Below are 20,778 nucleotides of genomic sequence, written 5' to 3'. Positions count from 1 at the left end.
GTGTTAGTTTTTAATGATAAACAACTTCTAAGGAAGAGGATATGTTTACTTAAGTTTACCGGTTCACAGGTTTTAGGCCATGGTCAGTTGGCCACATAGTTTCTAGGCCTGTGGTTAAGCAGCGCAACATGTCAGGAAGTGTGTAGAAAAAGGCACAGGAAAGGTGTTTTCCTCATGGCTGACAACAAACACAGAGAAAGAGAGAAGGGCCCTGGTCCAGTATGTCTTACAATATCCCTCCAGTGACCTCACTTACCTCCATTGGGCCCCTCAGTAGAATCTACCATCTCTTAGCAGCATCACTGACTGACAACCAAGACTTGAAACCATGGAGGACATTTCAGATCCAAACAATAACACCCTTCAAGCAGGACAAAGACAAACACAGATCTTTTACTACATTCAAAGCTTTATGGTTACCCAACTACCTTAGCCAGTACTTGAGTGGCTAATTGACTTACATCCACTGTTAAAAAGAAAATCCTATGTGCAAAAGCTTTATGATCATATACATATATACCTTTAATTTGGACAGTGGTACTTAGTCTACTTGATAAAGAGATACTTTGGGAATGCTAAGAATTTTCTGTGAAATCTTCACTCAAATTATCAAGTCTAAGATTTCATATTATATAAAGGCTATGAAACCTGAAATGTGATTGTATTTGCTCTGTAAATATTGGGAAAGCTGTGGGTCTGCCATTGTGTGTGTGTGTGTGTGTGTGTGTGTGTGTGTGTGTGTAGCTTCAGAATACACATGCAAGTTTGGCAAATGGAGTTGGTTTCCCCTATGGTTTCTACTATGAATTAAAAAAAAAGATATTTTAACAAATCATAGGTTAATAGAAAATCTCTAGTTTTGTAGTCAATTTTCTCAAATAATAGAAATAAACTTTAGATTAAGGAGTACGTGGTCAAATGAGTGAATAGTGTATTTTCCAGTACTGAAGAGCAGGTAGAAAGGGAAAGTTCCTACAGTACCTGGGCAATCTGACTAAACGAATTTCTACCTAAGCTTTTAAGGAATAATAACTAAAAGATGTTCTTTTATCTCCTACAATGGCCTTTTGAATATAACAGGAAAAGAGCCCAGGCAGAGGGAATTATGCAACAAGTTTCGGTATTATACTGAAAATGATCAACATTTATTTTTTCCTCCTCTTACATTAATCACATATCTGTTAGTTCCAGGAAAAGTGGACACCCGACTCTCCACTCCTACGCATTACGTTTATGCATAATCAGCCCCAAAAGGTAGAGATAATAGCACAATTTAATTACACATAAAGGACCTACCTACACATTGTCATTTGTAAGCAATTTTTGTATAGGCACCATAGATCAACAGGATTATGCACTTTAAAATGTGAGGTAACAAGGCATTTAAAAATAACCAAGGTTTACGGCTACTGCCCCGCTATCACTGACTGCATAAACACTGCAATTTAGTTGAATATATATGGAACAGGCGGGATATTTTTGCAACGGTTGAATAAGATATTATGATGCCAGAAATACAGCTGTCCCCAGGCAGTTAAGCTCTTCACTGAGTTTCTTTACTATTGCTTTTGAGCAGTGGATTGTTTGGTACCGTAGGTCACTTGTTGGGGTAAAGGACCTCCCTGAAAAATTCATGCACATTTTGCTAACGTGGGAGAAAAATAGTGGTATTTTGGAACTGTTACTTGGAAGATGGGGCGGAAAAACCTTCTAATTTTTTTAAAGAAAGGTCTTGCCTGGCTCTTCCTGATTTGGTGCACAAGCCCCACGGATATTAAAAGGTACACAACTTGACAAGCTGGAACTGCCCTCCTGTCTTTCAACGTCTTTTCTGAAACCACTCTATGCAGGATTAAATTGTTTTACTGGCAGTCTCCAGGCATAGATCGGTGTCTTTCTCGGTTTTCTAGATGCCTTTACCTGGAGATGGGGCAGTCAGCCAGCCCTAACACGCGGTCTCTGCTCCGCCCCAACCTGCCCTCTTCCAACATGGCGCCCCAGGAGGCGGGTCCCACTCGTCGGCTCCCCGGGTTCCGGCGCCGTGAGTTTTGGTTCCGGAGTAACAGCGTTCTAGCAGTCTCCTTCCTCCTCGCACCGCCACCTCCGCCGCCGGGACGCGGGCCTTCTTCGGCCGAACCCGCACGCCCCGCACCCTCCGGTTCCGGCTGCGGCCCGGGGCCCGCCCACTGACCTCGCGGTCCTGGCCTCCCGCTCAGGTGGAGGGCAGGCGGCACCGGTGCTCCTCCGTAACAGCCCCGACCCAGCGCGCGGCGTCCAGACACCCTTCCCTTGCCCACCCAGCCACCTAGAAAGGCAGGACACTGGCTGATGCACTTCCCCTAAACCAGGCCGTTGCTCTGCTGTCTCCTCTTACTCACACGGACTTCAGAATGCTTGTCGGTTCTGTTCTGTCCACTTTTGTAACTCCAGGACCTTCCGCTCTCTGCTAATACCTTTTGGCCCGTTCCCCAGTGCATCCTTCCCCAGAGACACTCAAACTCCACACGACCTGGGCCTGGTTCGGGGCCTGCCAGCTCCCTCCTGATCGCCCCTCTTCACTTCTTCCACCTTTCTCTCCCTGTTTTTATCGCCTGTCTGTGTCCCTTCATTTCCCTTGTCACTTCTTGGGGCTCCTCCTAAACAGGGGCCAGTCGGTACCCCTTGCCCCAGGATGTGAGACCCTTTAACCTGTAATGCTGTGGCTGGCCCTTGGCGCCTCCCCTGCCATGGAGAACCAAGTGCTGGTGATTCGGATCAAGATTCCAAATAGTGGCGCGGTGGACTGGACCGTGCACTCCGGGCCGCAGTTACTCTTCAGGGATGTGCTGGTGAGTGGTAATCTTAGCGGCCAAATCCCAGCTTGGGGCTCTGAGACCTGGATCTTGACCACTGGTGGCCTGAGCTGGCCCCTGGTGGGGTCATCTTACTTGTTTCAACCACAGTATCGATTAATTGCATTCACTGAAAACTGGTAAATGTTCAGGGTCCCGGGGAAATAGTTGGATCCGATTGAACCCCTGCCCTCAGGAAGCTCACAGCCTGGACTGGGACTTACACACCAGTGCAAGCAACTGGGATATAAAAAGCTGAGTTTAAAAAACAGTTTCTTGTTTTTGTTTTTTCCTTCCTCACATGTTTGGGAATCATCCCTGCCCTCATTCTAGCCCTGCCACTGCAGAGTTCCTGAACTTGTGACCTGTTGGGAAAGGCAAACCAGGGCAACCTTAATTTACAATGTTTAAGCAAATCTTAGACGTCGTTGATTGAAAGACATAAACTTATAAACTTAAATATCAGTAAGAAAAAATGCTGCCTGTTAAAACTGCAGCACACCATCCCATGGGGGGGGGAAAACAGCTTGATTTCAGAGATGTTGAGTGTTGAGGGAAAATGTGCATCTTAGAATCAACAGGACATGCCTTGGGATACTCAGAATATATTTCACACAAAGCTGTGAAGGTTAATGGAGGTGGGCCCTTGAGCCCATATATAATACATATTATATAGAGTATATGTATGTATATATGTACTGAGTAAAGAGTAAAAGGACCTTCCCAGGAATTATTGCACCTGAGGTTGAGAATAAGTGCCCAAACTCCGGCTTCCTTACTTAGTATGTGTTTGTATGTGTGTGCATGCGTGTGGAGATCAGTGATTAAGCTCAGGTATCATTCCTCAGTTGCCATCCACCTTGTATTTTGAGACAGGGATGGCTGACCAGAAAGCCCCAGGGATCCACCTGTTTGGGCATCCCCAGTGCTGAGATTACGAGCATGCATACCACCATGCTTGGGACACCTCTCAAGCCCCCACCACCTGGATTTTTTACATGAGTTCTGGGGATCAGACTCAGGTCCCCATGTTTGCTGAGCCATCTCCCTGGCCCCCAAACTTACTTACTTTTGCATAATATAGTTTCCCCACCTACTGCAGCCCATATGCATCTTTCTAGTCATTTGATATTAACAGGGTGCAGTATATTCACTTTATGCATAGAGATTCAGAGACAGAATTGGATGTACCAGGAAGAATGTTCTAATAGGCAGATGTGCAGTCTGACTGGGTTGCGTATACATATATATGTTTTCATATATATATATATATTATATATATTATATACACACAAACACACACACACACACACACATATATATATACATACACATATGAAATCTATAATTTTATTTTGAAAACTAGATGCCGGTGACCACCCAGGCCGTGCAGTCTTTCAGGTACCTAGGACAAGAGTGTGGCACCTGTAGTGAGCTCACAGCCTCCAGTCTTTGACACCAAATGCCAGCCCTTCTCTGCATCTGGTGCTCTTCACACATACGCCCTTTGATGATTTCCTTTCCCCATAAGCCCACACAGTCCTCATCACTGTCTTCAGCTCCAATTTGATTGGCCTGGCACCTGTGTCCTTTCTTGATGCACCCTCATGAGCATCTTGTGTCCCAAGTCCACAGAGTTACATTCAGTCCTCCCGGGTACCCAGGCTGTGCCGCCACGTTGCCTTTTTCTTTAGCTGGCCAGCTCTCACCTGTCCTTCACACCAGGCCTCACTTGCCGCCTGTCAGTGTTGGCCAGGTGGCCACGTTGGTATTCCTATGTCCATTCCTGTGGCAAAGCTTACATTCAGTCATGATTGTTTGCCTGTCCATTCTTCTAGAAAGTCAACTTCTGGAGGAGAAAGAGAGCTCTATTTCTATTGCTTCATAGGACCCGGAAGTTTGCTGATAGCAAGCTCAAAATAGGAGGAGGGGCTAGTGAGATGGCTCCATGGGTGAAAATACATACTGTGCAGGCCTGGCAGCCTGCGTTCAGTCCACGGAACCCACGACAGAGCCAACTCCTGAAAGTGGTCTTCTGATTTCCACACATGTGGTCATGGCATGTGTGCATCCATGTTTACTGTTTACACACACATGTTTATATAATAAATGAAAAAATTTAAAAAGAACCTAAATCTTTAAAAAAAAAAAAATAAATAAAGAGCACCAACCCAGATGTGTGCAGTTATGAGCTGTGCGGATCACTGGCTCCTTTTTTTGAGACAGGGTGTCTGTCATGTTGCTCAGCCTGATCTCAAATTGCCTATTTTATGAAGGATAACCTCGAACTCCTCATCCCCCCGCCTCCATTTCTTGAATGCTGGGTTAGCGGTAGGTTCTGAGTCAGGCAGTTTGGACTTTACTGCCGTTTGTGGCACCAGCTGGGCAAGTCACTCTCTCTCTGAGCCTCAGTTTCCCATTTCTAAATGTGGACAGCTGCATCAAGACTTGTGAAGATGAAGTAAATAGACCGTGCTCTGTAAATGGTGACACTGTGACATAAGGGCTGGGACCTGGTCCAGTGCTTCCTGAGTACCCCCAGGAGATCTCCGGCTCAGGCTTACTGGCCTACAGGAGACTTCACACTGGTGTGCCGCCACTAGGCCTCAGAGCTGTGTGTTGGGACATTTTTCTCATAAGAGCAGCTGGAGCATTTTTGTTAGTAAGAGCCAACAAGGAACTTAGAACTGGTTCTCGCCGGGCAGTGGTGGCGCACACCTTTAATCCCAGCACTCGGGAGCCAGAGCCAGGTGGATCTTTGTGAGTTCAAGGCCAGCCTGGTCTACAGAGTGAGATCTAGGACAGGCACCAAAAACTGCAAGAGAAACCCTGTCTCTAAAAACCAAGAAAAAAAAAAAAACAAAAACAAAAAAACTGGTTCTGGGCTGTGTCCTGGTGCTGTCTCAGGGCAAGTCTGGCAGGGTGTGACTGCAGGTCCTTGTTGTCAGCTCTCCCTCTTCACCTCATCTCTTCCATTAAGAAAAGACAAACCCCCAAAGAAGTCAGCATCTCTGTGTGGTGATATTTTGTTGTACTCCAATAAAATTTGCCTGAGGATCAGAGGACAGAGCCAGCCACTAGATTAAACCTAGAGGTCAGGCAGTGGTGGCACACACCTTTAATCCTAGCACTTGGGAGGCAGAGATCCTCTGGATCTCTGTGAGTTCAAGGCCACACTGGACTATAGGAGATTAATCCAGTCTAAAAGAGAAACACAGCCAGGCAGTGATGGCACACACCTTTAATCCCAGCACTAGGAAGGTTGAGACAGCAGAGAAAGGAGTACAAGGTGGGAGGAGACAGGAACTCAGTCTTCTTTTCGGCTGAGGATTTAGGGGCATTCAGTCAGAGGATTTGTGGAGTTGGCGAGGTGAGACGTGGCTGTGTCTTGTTCCTTTGCTTCTCTGATCTTTCAGCTTTTACCCTGATGTCTGGCTCCAGCTTTTATTATAAGACCAATTAGGATTTGTGCATCATCTCTGGCTTGGAACCTTGAACTTTAAGTCTGTGTGAACCTTGGATGGCCCCTTTGTCTAACCTGAACCCCTTCTCATACTTCCCAGTGTTCAGATGAGGAAGCTATACCCTGGAAGGAGAAGGGCCTTGCAGAGCCATAGAGCTAGTTTTTGGCAAAACCAAACACAGAAGCCGGAGCAGGTTTTAGTCACCAAGTCAGAGGGACTGAGTATCTGAGACTGTAGTCAGTAGTTGGAAGATTCTAGTTGCTACTTCTCCAAATGGCTGGGAGACCCTGTGCAGGTCACTCACCTTGTCCTCTCCAGGCTTGCCTGTTGTCTGTATCTCCAGGAGCTAGATGCAGTGTGAAGGAAGCCAAAACCAAGGGCAGAGACACTGGGCTCTGTTGTTCTTCAGTCTCCTTTCTCCTCATCCTTGGAGACAGTCTCCAGTTCTAGGAATTGTGTGTAGGGCTGGGTTGATTAGTGTGAGGGAGGGGATAGTCAGCCTTCGCTTTTACTTTGTATCCTGTCTTGAAGTCCCACTTCCGGTTGTTCCCCATTTGTGATGTTTCTGTCCAAACTGAACCCGCGATTCTTCCTTCCTCTTGAGTGTCAGATATTTTCCTTGTGACAAGATTCCTAACAGAAGCCACTTAGGGAAGAAAGGTTTTAGTTTTGCTCACAGTCTGAGGGTTTGGCAGGGAAGGCAGAGCAGGGGGAACAGGAGGCTGCTGGTCACATTGCATCCGCAGTCCAGAGGCCTAGGACAAGGAGTGCTGCTCAGCCCATGTCCGTGGAATGGTGCCATCCATGTTTAAGGTATGCCTTCCCACCTCAGTTAACACAGTATGGAAACTCCCTCACAGACGTGCCCAGAGGTTTGTCTCTTAAGTGAGTCAGGCCCTGTCTGGTTGACAGGGAATATTAACGGTCACAGCGAACAAACGCTGTTTGCTATTAACATCTTTCGTTTGGCTCTTTTTGTTTTGAGAAGTGCTTTCTGTTGCCCATCTTACTTCAGAGAACAAATTATAGTCTTGCTGAAGTCAGCAGCCGAGTTTTAACCCGCGCTTACCTACAGAGCTCCTGGCATGCTGTAGAGACGTCTTCTCTTCTGTTACATAGTTGTCTGACTATCGAGAGGAAGGAAGGGAAATCAAGAGAAATGATCACTGTCAAGATGTGTCAATTTAAATTTTCTTTTGAAAACGTCTTTGGAGACAGCAGAAATTCTCTTGGAAACAAGTACAAAACAAGCTCTTAAAGTGAACTGGAAATGAACGTGAAGCTATCAAATGTGGCCTGCTTAAAAATGGCCAGTAGCGGGCCTGGGGAGTCGGTCTGACTGTCCCTCTGGCTGTGTGCAGACTTCCGTCCTTCCCTCTGGACTGCCTGGGTACTTAATTCTCTAGTCGGTGTATAGCGGCTCCCAGTTCAGAGATGCCTGCTACCTGTGAATGTGGAGAAAGAATTTCCTAACCCTAAAATTGGTTTCCTCACTTCCTCACAGAGTTGATGTTTCATTTGCCAAGATTAGAGCCGGGAAAACATCACCTCTTTTTGACCGATGAATAGGGGCTACCCAGGATGGTTGTTCTACCCAATCAGGTTTTCTGTGCACAGACTTATTTTTTTAAAAAAAAGAAAGAAAGGAAGGAAGAGGAAAAAGAAGCGCCAAGATGATTATGCAAATTGGCACTGCAGCAAACACTCCTGAAGAATTGCCTTTAGAGGAAGTTGCAGACTCCACTCTGCTAAGTGCCCTGCTTTGGAAGGGCCGTGGGCTCCCTGCTGAGAAACACTGCCAGCTGGCTGCCTGGTGCTGGTTCTGGCACAGCCTTGGCATGGGAGGGCCATCGCAGCAGAGCTTCTGGAGAGAAATGAGGTCTACAAGGCTTTTGCAGTGGGATTGGACATGATGGAGGGCCTCTCTTCCCAGAACTTAGGTGTTCGGTGCCTCTTCGATGTAGCTGCCCCTGCAGACTAATTTTTTCAGTATTTTCAACTTTTAGAGACTCATTTACATATTAATAACAGATTATATACACCTTCCAGGGCTCCTTCCCCCCTAAATTAACTTGTATCCCAGCAACATTGAGTATGTTTCCATTGCTTAGGAGTAAAGGTTGATGAGAATTCTTATTACCCTTGGCTGCATAGTGTCACAGAACTTGTTTGCTAAAACTACCGCTATGAGAGCAAGGCACCGTGTGGTCTTCAGAGATCAGGAAGCACATTGATTGTCTACAAGGTACCATGTGTCAAGCTCATGTTTAGTACATTATTTAGTTCTCACATTGCCCTTTTGGTGTCATTGGATCCATTTTGGAAATAATCAGAATGAGGGTCAGGGTGGTTAAGTAAAAATATTTTCCAGGTTGTACATTTAATAGTAAGGACCCAAACTTAAGGTGGTCTAACTCTTAAGCCTCTTTCTCCCCTGCCTCTGTGAGTGTGTGTGTGTGTGTGTGTGTGTGTGTGTGTGTGTGTGTGTGTAATAGTGTGATAATGTAGTGCTGTGCATTGTTGAATTGAGAATAAAAGATTGTCTTTAATACAATATGAAGAGTTTCTAACCCTTTTCTCCTTGGAATAGAGATTTAAACTTTCTGGGTAAGTGTGATTATAAGCTCATGTTTCTATAGTTTATGCTAGCATTTCAAAAATCCTTCCCAGGTTTCCCTGTTTTCTCCTGGACTTGCCACATGTTGGCAATAAAGAAGATGACTAATTGTGCTTCTTTCTTCTTTCTTTGTTTAGGATGTGATAGGCCAGGTTCTGCCTGAAGCAACAACGACAGCCTTTGAATGTGAGTCTGGCTTGTGCACGCTCCTCATCCTTTCTTCTGCAGTGATATTTCACATGCTTTATGGGTTGCATTATTTTCAAAACTGACAAAAACAGATTATTTATGATCATCATATGGTACATTTAAATATTTATAAATTAATGCAAGTTTAATGATGATACTGAACCGAGTAATATTTTCTTATTTAATCATATCTTGGGTGTGCATATCTCTACAATATAGCTTTAATTACCAACATGACCTTTATCTGCTCTTCTCGTTGTTATAATAGTGCAGGGCAAAATGAAACGTGTAAACTACCTGTAGACCGATGATTGTTGATTAAGAGGTTTTAATTCTTTAGTGCTTTAGGACATAGCAGCAGAGTAAAACTCCCGAACAGTGTGTGGAATGATTCTGGTTCAGTGGGGTTTGCCCTCCCTGCTAGATGATGACAGGGGCCACTTTGTCCTGAATCCTCCTGCTCTCCATTGAGCTGGTTTTATGGACAGGGCTGGGATGTGCTAGATAACTGGTTTTGATACAGTCCAGGTCACTGCAGAGGAAGTCCTGATGCTAGTTTAGAAGTAGTGTAGGGCCTCAGGTGCTGAGAAGGGTAAAGTTGGGGTTGGAACTGTGGTCTTGCCCTCCTTTGAAAATGGGGCCCTGGGCTGAGGAGATTGCTCAGTGGATAAAACACTGTTGTGCCGTTGTGAGAACCTGAGTTCGAATCCCCAGAACCCGTGTAAAAGCTGAACACAGTAGCGCACATTTGTAACCCCAGTGCTCCTGTGGCAAGAGAGGAGATAGAGACAGTAGATCCAGATGCTGTGGGGCCAGCTAGCCTGGCGTAGCCAGCAAACAACAAAAAAGAGACCTGGTCTTAAACAAGATAGAAGGTGAAGACCAATAGTTAAGGCTGGGGTCTGACCTCCACACATGTGCTGTGGTATGTGCTTGTTCACTCTTACACATAGGAACATATATACCCATACGCACATATACACATCATACACATGTGCACACACGGAAGTGCGGGCCACTTTCCAACATGGAAATAATTGCGATTTTCCCCCCACATGACCGTGTGGTTTTGATCCTGTTTTAGAGATGATCACTGGTAGAGTGTACACTAAGTAAGGACAGTGTAGTCCGTGTCCTTGTTAGAGGACAATTCGGCCATATTTAGCAACAGGTGAGCTCTGTAGCACTTTTGACTCAGCAGATCTCTCTTGGAAGCTATCCAACAGAAACAGTAAATGCCCTTGTTGAAACAAGGATTATTTTTTGATAGTAAAAAACAAAATATAAGCAAAATGCCTCTGTAAAGTGGACCAATAAATGATAATGTGTCTATGTGTTGATAGGGAAAGAGACTGGGATTGATTGTTGAATGGACAAATTATGTGTATGATACAATCCCATCTCATCAGAATGCTAGCCCTCCTTACCCACCTCGTGTGTCTGCTGGGGGACAGTATATACAGAGGCCCAATTCAGTGCTTTCTCCCCTGGAAGGCGGACGTGGGCCCTGGGGGATTAGAGATGAGTTAAGTATACTTTTCACTCTATGTCTGTCCCTATTGCTGGAATAGTGTTCAGTAACCAGAACTTGCTTTTCAAAACTACAGCGAGTAGGACTATTAATTACTGTTTATTAATGACACTAGGCCCTTCATGCTGTTGAGGAATATATATGTACACACACACACACACACACAAAAAAAAAAAAAAAAAAAAAAAAAAAACAAAAAAAAACTGTATTTAGACTTCTTTTAGTAGCTAAAGGGGGCCGGGGCCAGGAACAGCGAGTGTTTGGTGTTCATACTGCCGCCAGGTGAGTTAGCCCATTTCCTTTAGCCTTCACGAGATTCCCACGAGGTTCGTTGAAGGACTGTTGTTGCTGTCTCAGCCCAAGCAAGGGCATCTCTAAGAACTGAACAACTTGCTCAGATATGTGTAAGTGCATTCTAGAGCCTGTTTCCTCAACCACTGTTGGACTTCTAAGAGTCACCACAGCTGAAGTGTATTCTCGCTGGCAAACATGGCAAAGAGTTTATTTTTACTCTATTTTAATCTGTCTGTGTGTGTGTACTTATGTGCCCCTCCCCAACCCCTACTCAGGCACTTGTGCAAGTCAGCGGACAACTTTCTGGAGTCAGTTCTCTCCTTCCACAGTGGGTCCCAGGGATCTAACTCAGGTCGTCAGGCTTGCACATGTAAACCTAACTTTGCGCTCTCCACTCTTGGACCCGAGCCTGCTCCACTAGCTTCCAGGTTTAGCATTCAGAAGAATAGTGTTAGTTGTTCTCACTTACTGATGGCTTTTTCTGAGCCAGCCAATGTACTAGATTCTTTCTGTAGATTGTTGCTGTGGCTTTATAATCTTTGCAGCGACTCTACAAAGGAGGAAAATTAGACCTGTGAGGAAACTGGAACTCACAGATGTGAAGTAATTGCTAGGATGTTGCAGAGCCCAGACTTGAAAACACATAGTCATGTAAGCACACGGAAATCTCTGAGGCATAAATAGAGAAAAATGTTCACACTTTGAGGTTTCCAGTCTTTCGTTTTGTCTTTTTGAGACAGGATTTCTCTGTGTATTAATCCTGGCTGTCCTGGATCTCGCTCTGTAGACCCAGCTGGCCTTGAACTCACAGAGATCCACCTGGCTCTGCCTCCCGAGTGCTGGGACTAAAGGCATGCGCCACCACCGCCCGGCTTGTTTCCGTTCTCTGATGTCATGCTCTTCTGTATCCTCCAGCAAGGATAGCGATTCTGTATCTGTCTGTCTGCAGATCAGCTTGGCTCATCTGTAGGTTAAGCTTCTCTGCCCACTCCTCCCTCCCTCTCCTGTCCCTCCTCCTTTCCCCACCCCCTCTTCCTGCCAAGTGCTAGGACTGTGGGCATTTGCCCCAACAGCTAACTCTATACCGCTATAAGGTGGAAAACAAGCAAACAAAACCAATATAAACACACAGAGAAAAATAACGACAGCCTTTGGTTGTTTTTGGTTGGATTATCATAACCCTAGGCTGGCTTTTCTCATGACTGTTTTTGAGTAGCTTGATTGACCCAAAATTCTGAACCACTAAGTAGAACCAATATGCAAGAAATAGTTAAGGTTTGGTTTGTAGGCGAATTTGCTGGGAAGTCTGAGGCATTTTGGTGGTTTGTGGATGAGTAACCCTCAAATAAATAAAACTCTGTGAAAGGACCATTTAACACTGCAGCGTGTACCCAACCCTAACTGACTCCTCACTTTGGAGAGATGGTGTGATAATTACGAAGCAGCAAGAGACAGCGCAGAGCTCAAAGCTACCAGTTTTCATAAAGGTAGGGAAAGAGTTGAGAGACTGGGAAACGGCTTTTCTCATGACTGTTGCTATTGCCTGGTGCCAGCTCTTATGGGGGGGTCTCCCCACACTGTTCTCAGAGTGGACGGACCAGCTGCCTCCAGTTGCCTTCCCCTCCCTCACAGCATCAGTCACTTCCTTTATTCTTCTTTGCACTAACTCTGGAGCTTTGGGGGACATGCTTGTCGAGCAGAATCGGTGTCCTTTGTGTCTATATTCAAACAAAATTGTGAAATGCACATGAGCTATAGCTAAGTGGACACTGTCCTGTGCTTTGGGATTATCTGTGCTGTTGCCTGGACCTTAGATGTATTTTGATATGGTGGACAAGTTGGGCTCCAATTCAAATTCTCAGCTGTAATGTCCTGAGGGGGCAAAGGTTCTACAGTGGCTGTGTTTTGTCTGGTTTTGCTCCCTAACCTGCGTGGGACACCACTGGGGCTGGTGGTCCTAAGCCTCTTTTTTCTTGTTACCCCTGTAGCTCCTTCTCCCACATAACTAGAACACAAATGAGCATGATTGAGTTAATTTACTTTTTTCACATGTATTTAGTGTGTGTGTGTGTGTGTGTGTGTGCACTCGCTTGCACATGCATATACATATATATATGTATATACATATATATATATATATATATATATATATATATATATATATATGCCATGTCACACATGTGGAGGTAGAAACAGCTTGCCGGGCTCAGTGCTCTCCTTCCATCATGGGAGTCAGGGGTCAAAGTCAGCGCTCAGGCTCAGTGACAAGTGCCTTAGCCCACAGAGCCAACTTGCTAACCCAAAAGTATGCAATACCTAGTGGGTTGTTTGTTCTGTTTTTATATAATGGTATATTGTTACAAATTTGAAGTAGCTTAGAAACAAAACAAAAAGTCCTCACTTTCTCATTGATTGTTAGTCCTTTCTGGCTCCCTGGCATGCTGTGCGGCTGCCATCCCCCTGCCCTCACCTGCTGGCGTGCAGTAGACATCTTGCTAGCATCAGTGTGCACATGTCAACTTCAGCCTTGGCTGGGACTTAAATTACTGAATCCACTAGATGGACATCCAAGTTTTCAGCAGCTTTGTAGAACCAGAGAAAATTCGGAAGTCAACAGTAGTGGCTTAGATCTTTCCACACTGAGGAAGCTGGTGTGCGGGATGGATTCCTAGGCATTGGGAATCACTGTGATAAAGAAAACCCTCTGCTCTGGACTTCCGTGACCATGTTTGCTTTCAAAAAGGGACTCATTCACAACCCACCAGCATATCAGAAAGCCCTCTCTCCACCCTCGCCAACTGCCTCGGTACTATCGTATTTCTTCTCAATGTTGCTTTGATAGGTAGAAAAGTTATTGCCTTTCTTTTTATCTTTCTTTATAATGAGTGTTAGTATTTTTCATTGTATTTAATGTCAATTTCCACCACCTTTGCCCGTGCTTCTTTTAGGTTGTCTTTTTCTCCTTGATCTGAGAGCTTGCTAAAGAACGAACCTTGGTCCTTTGTCTTTCCAAGTGTTTTTATCCAGTTTGTTGTTCTTCTCAGCTTGTTTTGTGCCTTTTATTCTCTCTCTGGTTTTTCCATAGAGAAGGTTAACATTTCATGTGGGCAAACTTACCCGATTTTTCCTTCCTACTTCTGGATTTGTCGTGCTTAAAAAAGGTCTTCCATGTTCCAGGGCGCTGAAAACATTTCCTTGCAGTGTTTTTTCTTTCTACTTTAATGAGGTTCTGTATTACATGTTATTTGGTAAATATGTGTATTTGTGTGTATCATCAGTTTTTTAAATAAAAAGCATGAGTTTTTTATTACCAAGATTGGAAAGATTTTATTTTTGCTATTGTACTGTTTCCAGTATATTTTGGTGAAAACGTCAGATGGGGTCCAGTTTTATTTTTCACACAGATAGATAGTTAACTCCATGCCAATTATTGAATACTTTGTCTTTTCCCAGATGTGAGAACATTTCTGAGATGAGACTAAATTCCATAACCATAAAAATTCCTGTATGTTGCATGTGTGGGCCTAACGGATGCTGAGGGAGCCTGGCACTTATGAAGGCCCGGAGTCCCTGCTGAGTCTCTCAGTTTCATTAGTAGATTAATGAGCGCTCCAGCACACCAGGTGATAAACATCAGCCTTGCCTGCAGATGCATTTGCTGTGTGTGTCTGTGACGTTACACATCATGCCCTGTATTTTTCTTGAGACCAGTGACTATTAGACTGATGTTGTGGGACAGGGAAGTCTCCTGGGCAATGTGAAGGATGAGCTTGAAGTTCATCCAGAGAAATGCTGCTTTGCGCTCAGACATAACATGGCTTTTCACTTTGCCATGAGACCAGCTTCCCATATTCAGGCCTGTGTCTTTATCCTTGTCAAATTCTGCATCAGAATGTGACTCAGAAAACATGGTTAGAAGATAAAGGTTTGTGTCTTTCTTCAGATCCAACTATTTATTTTTAATTTTTGAAAATTTATATTTATGTGTGTATGCATTTGAGTGTAGTGCCTATAGAGGCCAGAAGAAGACATCAAATCCGTGGGAGCTTGAGTTATGGACAGTTGTGAGCAGCCCATTGTAGATGCTGGGAACTGAACTTGGGTCCCCTGGTAGAGTTGCAAGTGTTCTTAACCACTGAGTCATCTCTCTATCCTCCTAAGTCTGAAGGTTTTTTTATTCACTTTTTTTTTTTTCTCAAAACAAGGTTTCCCCGTGTAACAGCTCTGGCTGTCCTGGAAGTAGCTATGTAGACCAGGCTGGCCTTGAACTCATAGAGATCTGCCTGCCTCTGCCTTCTGAGTACTGGGATTAAAGGCTTGTGCCACCACTGCCCAGCTGTGTTCACTTCTTATTGAATGAATGTTCTCAGTTGTTCTATGAGTTTGGGGAAGTTTATTTTGTGATTTAGATGGGATTCTTCTTTTTTTTTTTTTTTTAATTCTCCTGCATATAAGTATGTATGTATATCACATACATGCCTGGTACCCATGGAGATCAGAAGGCGGCATCAGATGCCCTGAAACTGTCATTACAGATGGTTGATAGCCTCCATGTGGGTGCTGTGTACTGAACCTAGGTCCTCTGGAAGAGTAGCAAGTCCTCCAAACTGCTGAGCCATCTCTTCAGCCCCCTTACCTAAGAACCTTTAAATAAACATATCATGTCTTGTTTTAAATTGGGCATACCATGAGTGTTTGAAGGAAAACTACAATTATGGAAGTTGTAAGATTTCAGAGTGTAGAAAACAACTGTATTGAGTGTTGGAGTGGTGTGTGTAGGAGGTGCCGCGTGTCTAAGCAGCGCAGTCGAGAGAGAACGGTTGGGTGGCAGCCACCCACTTTTTGCATCATGGAAAAGTTCAAGTTTAAAGATATTTGGAAGAAATGAAGTTTCATTTTCTTAAATTGTTGTATATAGAAAAAGGTCATTATTTATGCAAACTAGATAGATTACTGAGAAAATTATAATTTACAATGAATGTACATTGAGTCTGAAAAATATTGAACATGTAAAAGTTAATTATGCAAATTTGAGGAAATTCAAAGAGAGCTTTAATTTGTAGAATTTTGGCTTTAATAAGCCTAGACTTCCTTATGTATAATACTGTTAATTTGCATGTGTTTAAAGAAGTTCTTTAAGCAAGTAGTGGACCAGTTGTTTTTGAAGACCAGTGGACAGAACTGCTTGCTTTTGAATCTCTGGAGACCCTGCAGCACCAGACACATAGTAGGCTTGCGGTGGTTCTTCTGGAATGCATGAGTGCTTGAAGAAATGAAATACCTAGAACAAGTTTGTCTATCTCATATAAACCCATTGAACCTGTCTTCACATAGAGCCAGCATGTGGTCTGTTCTCAAAACCTCATTTTGGCTAGGTGTAGTGGTACACACTCTGTCTCAGCAATTCAACAGGCTGAGGTCAGAGGATTGCTTAAGCCATGAGTTGTTCCAGCTTGGGCTGCACAGTGAAATTCTAGCTCTTGGGAGGCGGGATGGGGGGTGAGAGGGGGCACAAAACTCTGTAGAACATCTGTAGCTTGTTAGGCCATCATCTCCCTCATCTGGAGTAGGACAGTAGCCTTCTTGGCCCCTGTCCCAACCTTCCTCTTGTCAGCCAGGGTGATCCTCCTAGAAGATGAGATCTTCAGCATCAGAAAGCTCCTGTAGCTTTCTTCTTACTCGAGAGTGAAAGGTAACGCCTTCAAATGCTTAAGTCCCCATGTTACACGTTGGCCCTGACCCAGCCTCACCGTCACTTCTCTGGACACTTTCTTTTTCTTGTTTGCATTCTGTTCTAGCCAGTCTCACTTCCTTTGTTTCTGGAACATGCGGGGAATTCTTCCTCTGTGTTAGTTGTTCTTTCTGCCCCCAGTGTTCTTCCCCAAATGTCATCTGTGTCTCCATGACCACACGTCACTTCACCAACTCTGTGCCCGGGTATCACACCTGCCACATAGTAGGCACTTTCTTTGGCAAAAAGAAGAAGGAAACAAAGAAACAAGGAAGCGCTGGAGCATTGAGGGGAGGGGAGGAGCTAAGTGATAGCTCATGGATATAAAGGTGTGACCACAGAAACCATGGCCCATTATCCTGCCTACATCAGTGGACTCCATCCCTGAGAACTGCTCTGAACTTGACATCTTTTCTGGTAATTTCCTACCGATGTCTTTCTAACATTTACAAGCATGTTTCCATTTCTTTCCTGCCATTACTGTAGTTCTCTGTGACTCCTACCTGGTCCAGAAGGAGCATGACAAATGACACATAATATATTGCCTCCACTTTCTGTCTCTCCTTGTGGAAAGCCCTCCTGAGCCCCTGTCACTGCGGTGGGTGCTGCAGGTTCCCCAGTTTCTGCTGTTTACTCGCTGGGCCATTCTGAGCACCCCTACCTGAGGTACTGCTCTTCTCTGGGGCCTTTATACGCCTCCTCTAGGTTCGTCTTTCAGATTGCATGTCGCTTCGGATAAAAATTGTGAACAACATATGGCCTGTTATGATTCTCTTTTCCCAAACTCTGCCATTTTGTATATTTGTGACACACTGCAGATTTTGTAAAGATTGCTTCGTAATATTTGTTTGCCATCTGCCGTACTCTATTTGGTATCTTGCTAGGATTTTTGCCTCCATTTTAAGTGACATTAACAAAATCCAGCCAGTGCATAGACTTTCCGGTTCTCCTTTTGCTTCCCTAATGTGCTGGAAAATCATATTACTATGCTCCAGGCAACTAGAGGAGTCTGGGATTGTCATTGTGAACCAGTGTGTCAGATCCCTGAGCGCCCCCCCCTCCCCGGTTATATCCAGTAATGTTATTTTGGTCAGATGGCAAAGAACCTTCCTGTATAAGACAGAAAAGAGCTCAGGTTGTATTTTTCTGCTTTCTGCTCAGTGCCACTTCCTTCCGGAGCTCTGTACCAGCCGTTTGTACCTTTCGAACTCTGGGTTCCCTTTTAGTAAGTTCTCAGGATTTATTACTCTAGTGAGTGTAGTTTTTAAATAGCCGATGCAGTTTGAAAGGCAAATAGGCAGGGTGTTCGCTGGAGCTGTTTGAGCAGGTCTAACTTTTGGTTTAAAGGTGTTTCAGGTGACTGTCTGCCAAGCTGCTTGGTGGCATGTCTGCTGTCCTCTCTCCCTTGCTTCCCAGGCCTCTCATTTAACTGCTTTTGGAAAGAGATGCGTCCTCTCTTTAAATGCTGAGGTGAGTGGTTTGTTCCCGAGGCTGCCATCACGGGGTCGGGGACAGGTTCCATTTCACTTTTTGGCCAGCCTCACCTGCATTCTCAGGAGTGTGGTTATTTTTCCAGCCCAGCTTCCACTTTGACAAGAACAGAGTCTTCATTAAAGCAGCTAAGCACGGAAATTAGAGGGTAAAGCAGTCCCCTGAGAAACCAAGACATCCATCCTGTTAGGCCATAAGAGCTATTAGTCACCGTGTCACATAAGCCTGATTTTATCACCAGGCTTAATTGGAATGCTCCTTTCAACTGGTCTGAGCTCTCCCTCTTGGAGTCAGACCCCATGCTGGGGCTAGTGTCGGCACTTCTCCTCCAAACCTGTCTGCTTAAGTACCTTGGCCGTGGGGCCTGCCTGTCATCCATGGAGTGCCCTGTGAGGAACTGCTCTGCTGGCTGACTTCCTGGCAAAAGTCCCCAAACTTATATAGAAACCAGAATTCCAGAACACTTCGTTGTAAGTAGTCTTAAGTACGTAAGTCTGGGTTTGAGAGTTTAGAGATTCCCACCTCATTCCATCTCCCACCCCACCCCCTCCTTCCTCTCTCCCTCAATACTTCCTAATCTTAATTTGGAGAGATAATTATGTAAATGGTACTTATGGAATTTATGGTTTCTCATCAGAAGTCATAAAAGGCTCCTCACCTGTTTTACTAAACTTAGTGCTTTCCTGTTCTATTCAAGGAGGTCACGTGTGTGTGTGTGTGTGTGTGTGTGTGTGTGTGTGTGTGTGTGTGTCTGTCTGTCTGTCTGTCTGTCGGTCTGTTGAAATTTGAATATGAGCTGTCCCTTTCTGTCCATCATCTGCATAGCTAACTCTGATGCAGAAATGAGACAGGCCAGAAGCTCTTTTATGTTGGGCAGAATTTAGCCCGGATTGACTGTGTGTGTCTTCATTCACGCGTGTGTGCAGGAGCACATGTGTTTGTGTGAGCGTGTCTGTGGCAGTCACAGGTTGACTTCAGATGTCTTTTTAGTCTCCATTTTATTCTTTAAGACAGATTATCTTAGTAAATCTGGAGCTTGGCCAGACTGGATGGCCAGCAAGGCCCCGGGACCCTCCTGTCTCTTTGTCCCTCCCTCGCACAGGAGTTCTATCTGCTTGGCAAAGCACTTTCCCAGCTGAGCTGTCCTCTCAGCCCTCTTTGACCTGGCGTTAAAGCAAAATATGAAGTGCCTTCGTGTGGGTGGTTCATAGCCTTCTACGCTTTTACACTACTTTTTTCTTCATCCTTATCTCCTGGGTTTCAAAGGAAACTTCCAACTTAGCCTTGAGTATGTTAGTTTCTAAGACCTGTGTAGAAACACCTTTCTTGTTTCTGCTAGGATGCTGTTTCTCCCCAGTTTGTCCTTAGAAAGTCTGTATGGAGAACCAAACACAAACAGAAAAAGCAGCTCTTTATGTGTAGAAATCTCCCAGACGTGCAGGGATGCGTGCGGAAATGTGTCTTTTTGCATACTAGTGTGGAGGTCCTTACTCTTGGCTGTGGAGTTTTCAGTAGGGGTTCTTTTTTTTTTCCTCTGTGCCTGTCCTGGATCTCGTTCTGTAGACCAGGCTGGCCTCAAACTCACAGAGATCCACCTGCCTCTGCCTCCCGAGTGCTGGGATTAAATGGGAGTAAAGGTGTGTGGGGTTTTTGACAGCTCCCAGCTGTTTGGACAGTGATGTGGAGATAACTGATTCAGTAGACTTGGGGAACTCCGCAGCATGAGGCTTTGGAAAGAAGACCCTGGAGAACTGTTGGCTCAAGTCACTGAGGGTAACCGAGGGAAATGCTTCCTCCCCTGGTACCGTCAATTTGCTGTTGGCCACTGAGAACAGAAGGGAACCACTAGTATTTTGCTTAGTAATAGGCTAATTGGGAAAAGCACAGACTCCTTCCCATGGCCCTCATGGCCTTGTCACCAAACCTCAGGACATCTTCAGAATGTCTTCCTCTGGACAGGCGGGTGTGCTTGTTGGTGTGTGATGGTTGTGTGTTGAACCAAATCCCTTTGTTCCTCCAGAGCTGTGTAAACGTGTTCTCTGAGGATGAGGTGTCCAATGCACCAGGTTTGGAACGGGCCCATCTAATCAGCAGTTATATGCCCACGAGTGAACAGACATAGAATGCTGACTGTCTAGCAAGTACTTAGATTCTGAGCATCCTGCCAAGGGCCTGCCCCTTCTAGGTTGTTACCTGGGCAGGCTCTGTACATTGTTCAAATGTTTGGGCATTTTTCTTTAACTATGTATTTAGAGCTTCCACATCAGCTGCCAAATGCTCCTGCTCTTGTTAGAATTTTGTTATTACATTTCTTTCTTTCTTTCATCCATCCATCCATTCATTCAGTGTATACGCTTGTATGCCCGTGGGCACACACATGCTGCAGCATATGTGCAGAGGCCAGAGGACAACTTCTGGGAGTTGAATCTCTCTCCTTCAACAGTGTGGTTCCAGGGATTGAACTCAGGTTGTCAGGCTTGAAAGCAAGTGCTTTATCCACTGAACCATCTTGGTCACCCATATGTTCCTCCTCTTGACAGGTGTGTTCCTCCTCTCTAGAAGGGTGAAGTTTCAAAATATTTAGAAATAACTGACGTCATTCGAGTCCAGCCTGGGAAAAGATGTGGGTG

The 20,778-nt window shown here is 44.9% G+C and overlaps 1 protein-coding gene across 2 annotated transcripts in view; it reads left to right on the top strand.

Moving 5' to 3' along the window:
• Nucleotides 1–2,074: 2,074 nt before the first annotated feature.
• Map2k5 (mitogen-activated protein kinase kinase 5) overlaps nucleotides 2,075–20,778 on the top strand; it is a 238,473-nt gene continuing 219,769 nt past the window's right edge. The window contains exons 1-2 of one of the 2 annotated variants that reach the window (XM_059268067.1): nucleotides 2,075–2,828; nucleotides 9,050–9,098. In XM_059268067.1, coding sequence (XP_059124050.1) covers nucleotides 2,694–2,828; nucleotides 9,050–9,098 — 184 coding nt within the window. In that variant the 5' untranslated portion in view covers nucleotides 2,075–2,693. The remainder of the gene's footprint in view (nucleotides 2,829–9,049; nucleotides 9,099–20,778) is intronic. The other variant, XM_059268066.1, reaches the window with a different exon arrangement.

The sequence above is a fragment of the Peromyscus eremicus genome, chromosome 7, assembly GCF_949786415.1.
Source record: "Peromyscus eremicus chromosome 7, PerEre_H2_v1, whole genome shotgun sequence".
NCBI classification, from domain to species: Eukaryota; Metazoa; Chordata; class Mammalia; order Rodentia; family Cricetidae; genus Peromyscus; species Peromyscus eremicus.
Note: the sequence above shows the minus strand (reverse complement) of the source record. Positions and strands in the feature narration are given on the sequence as shown.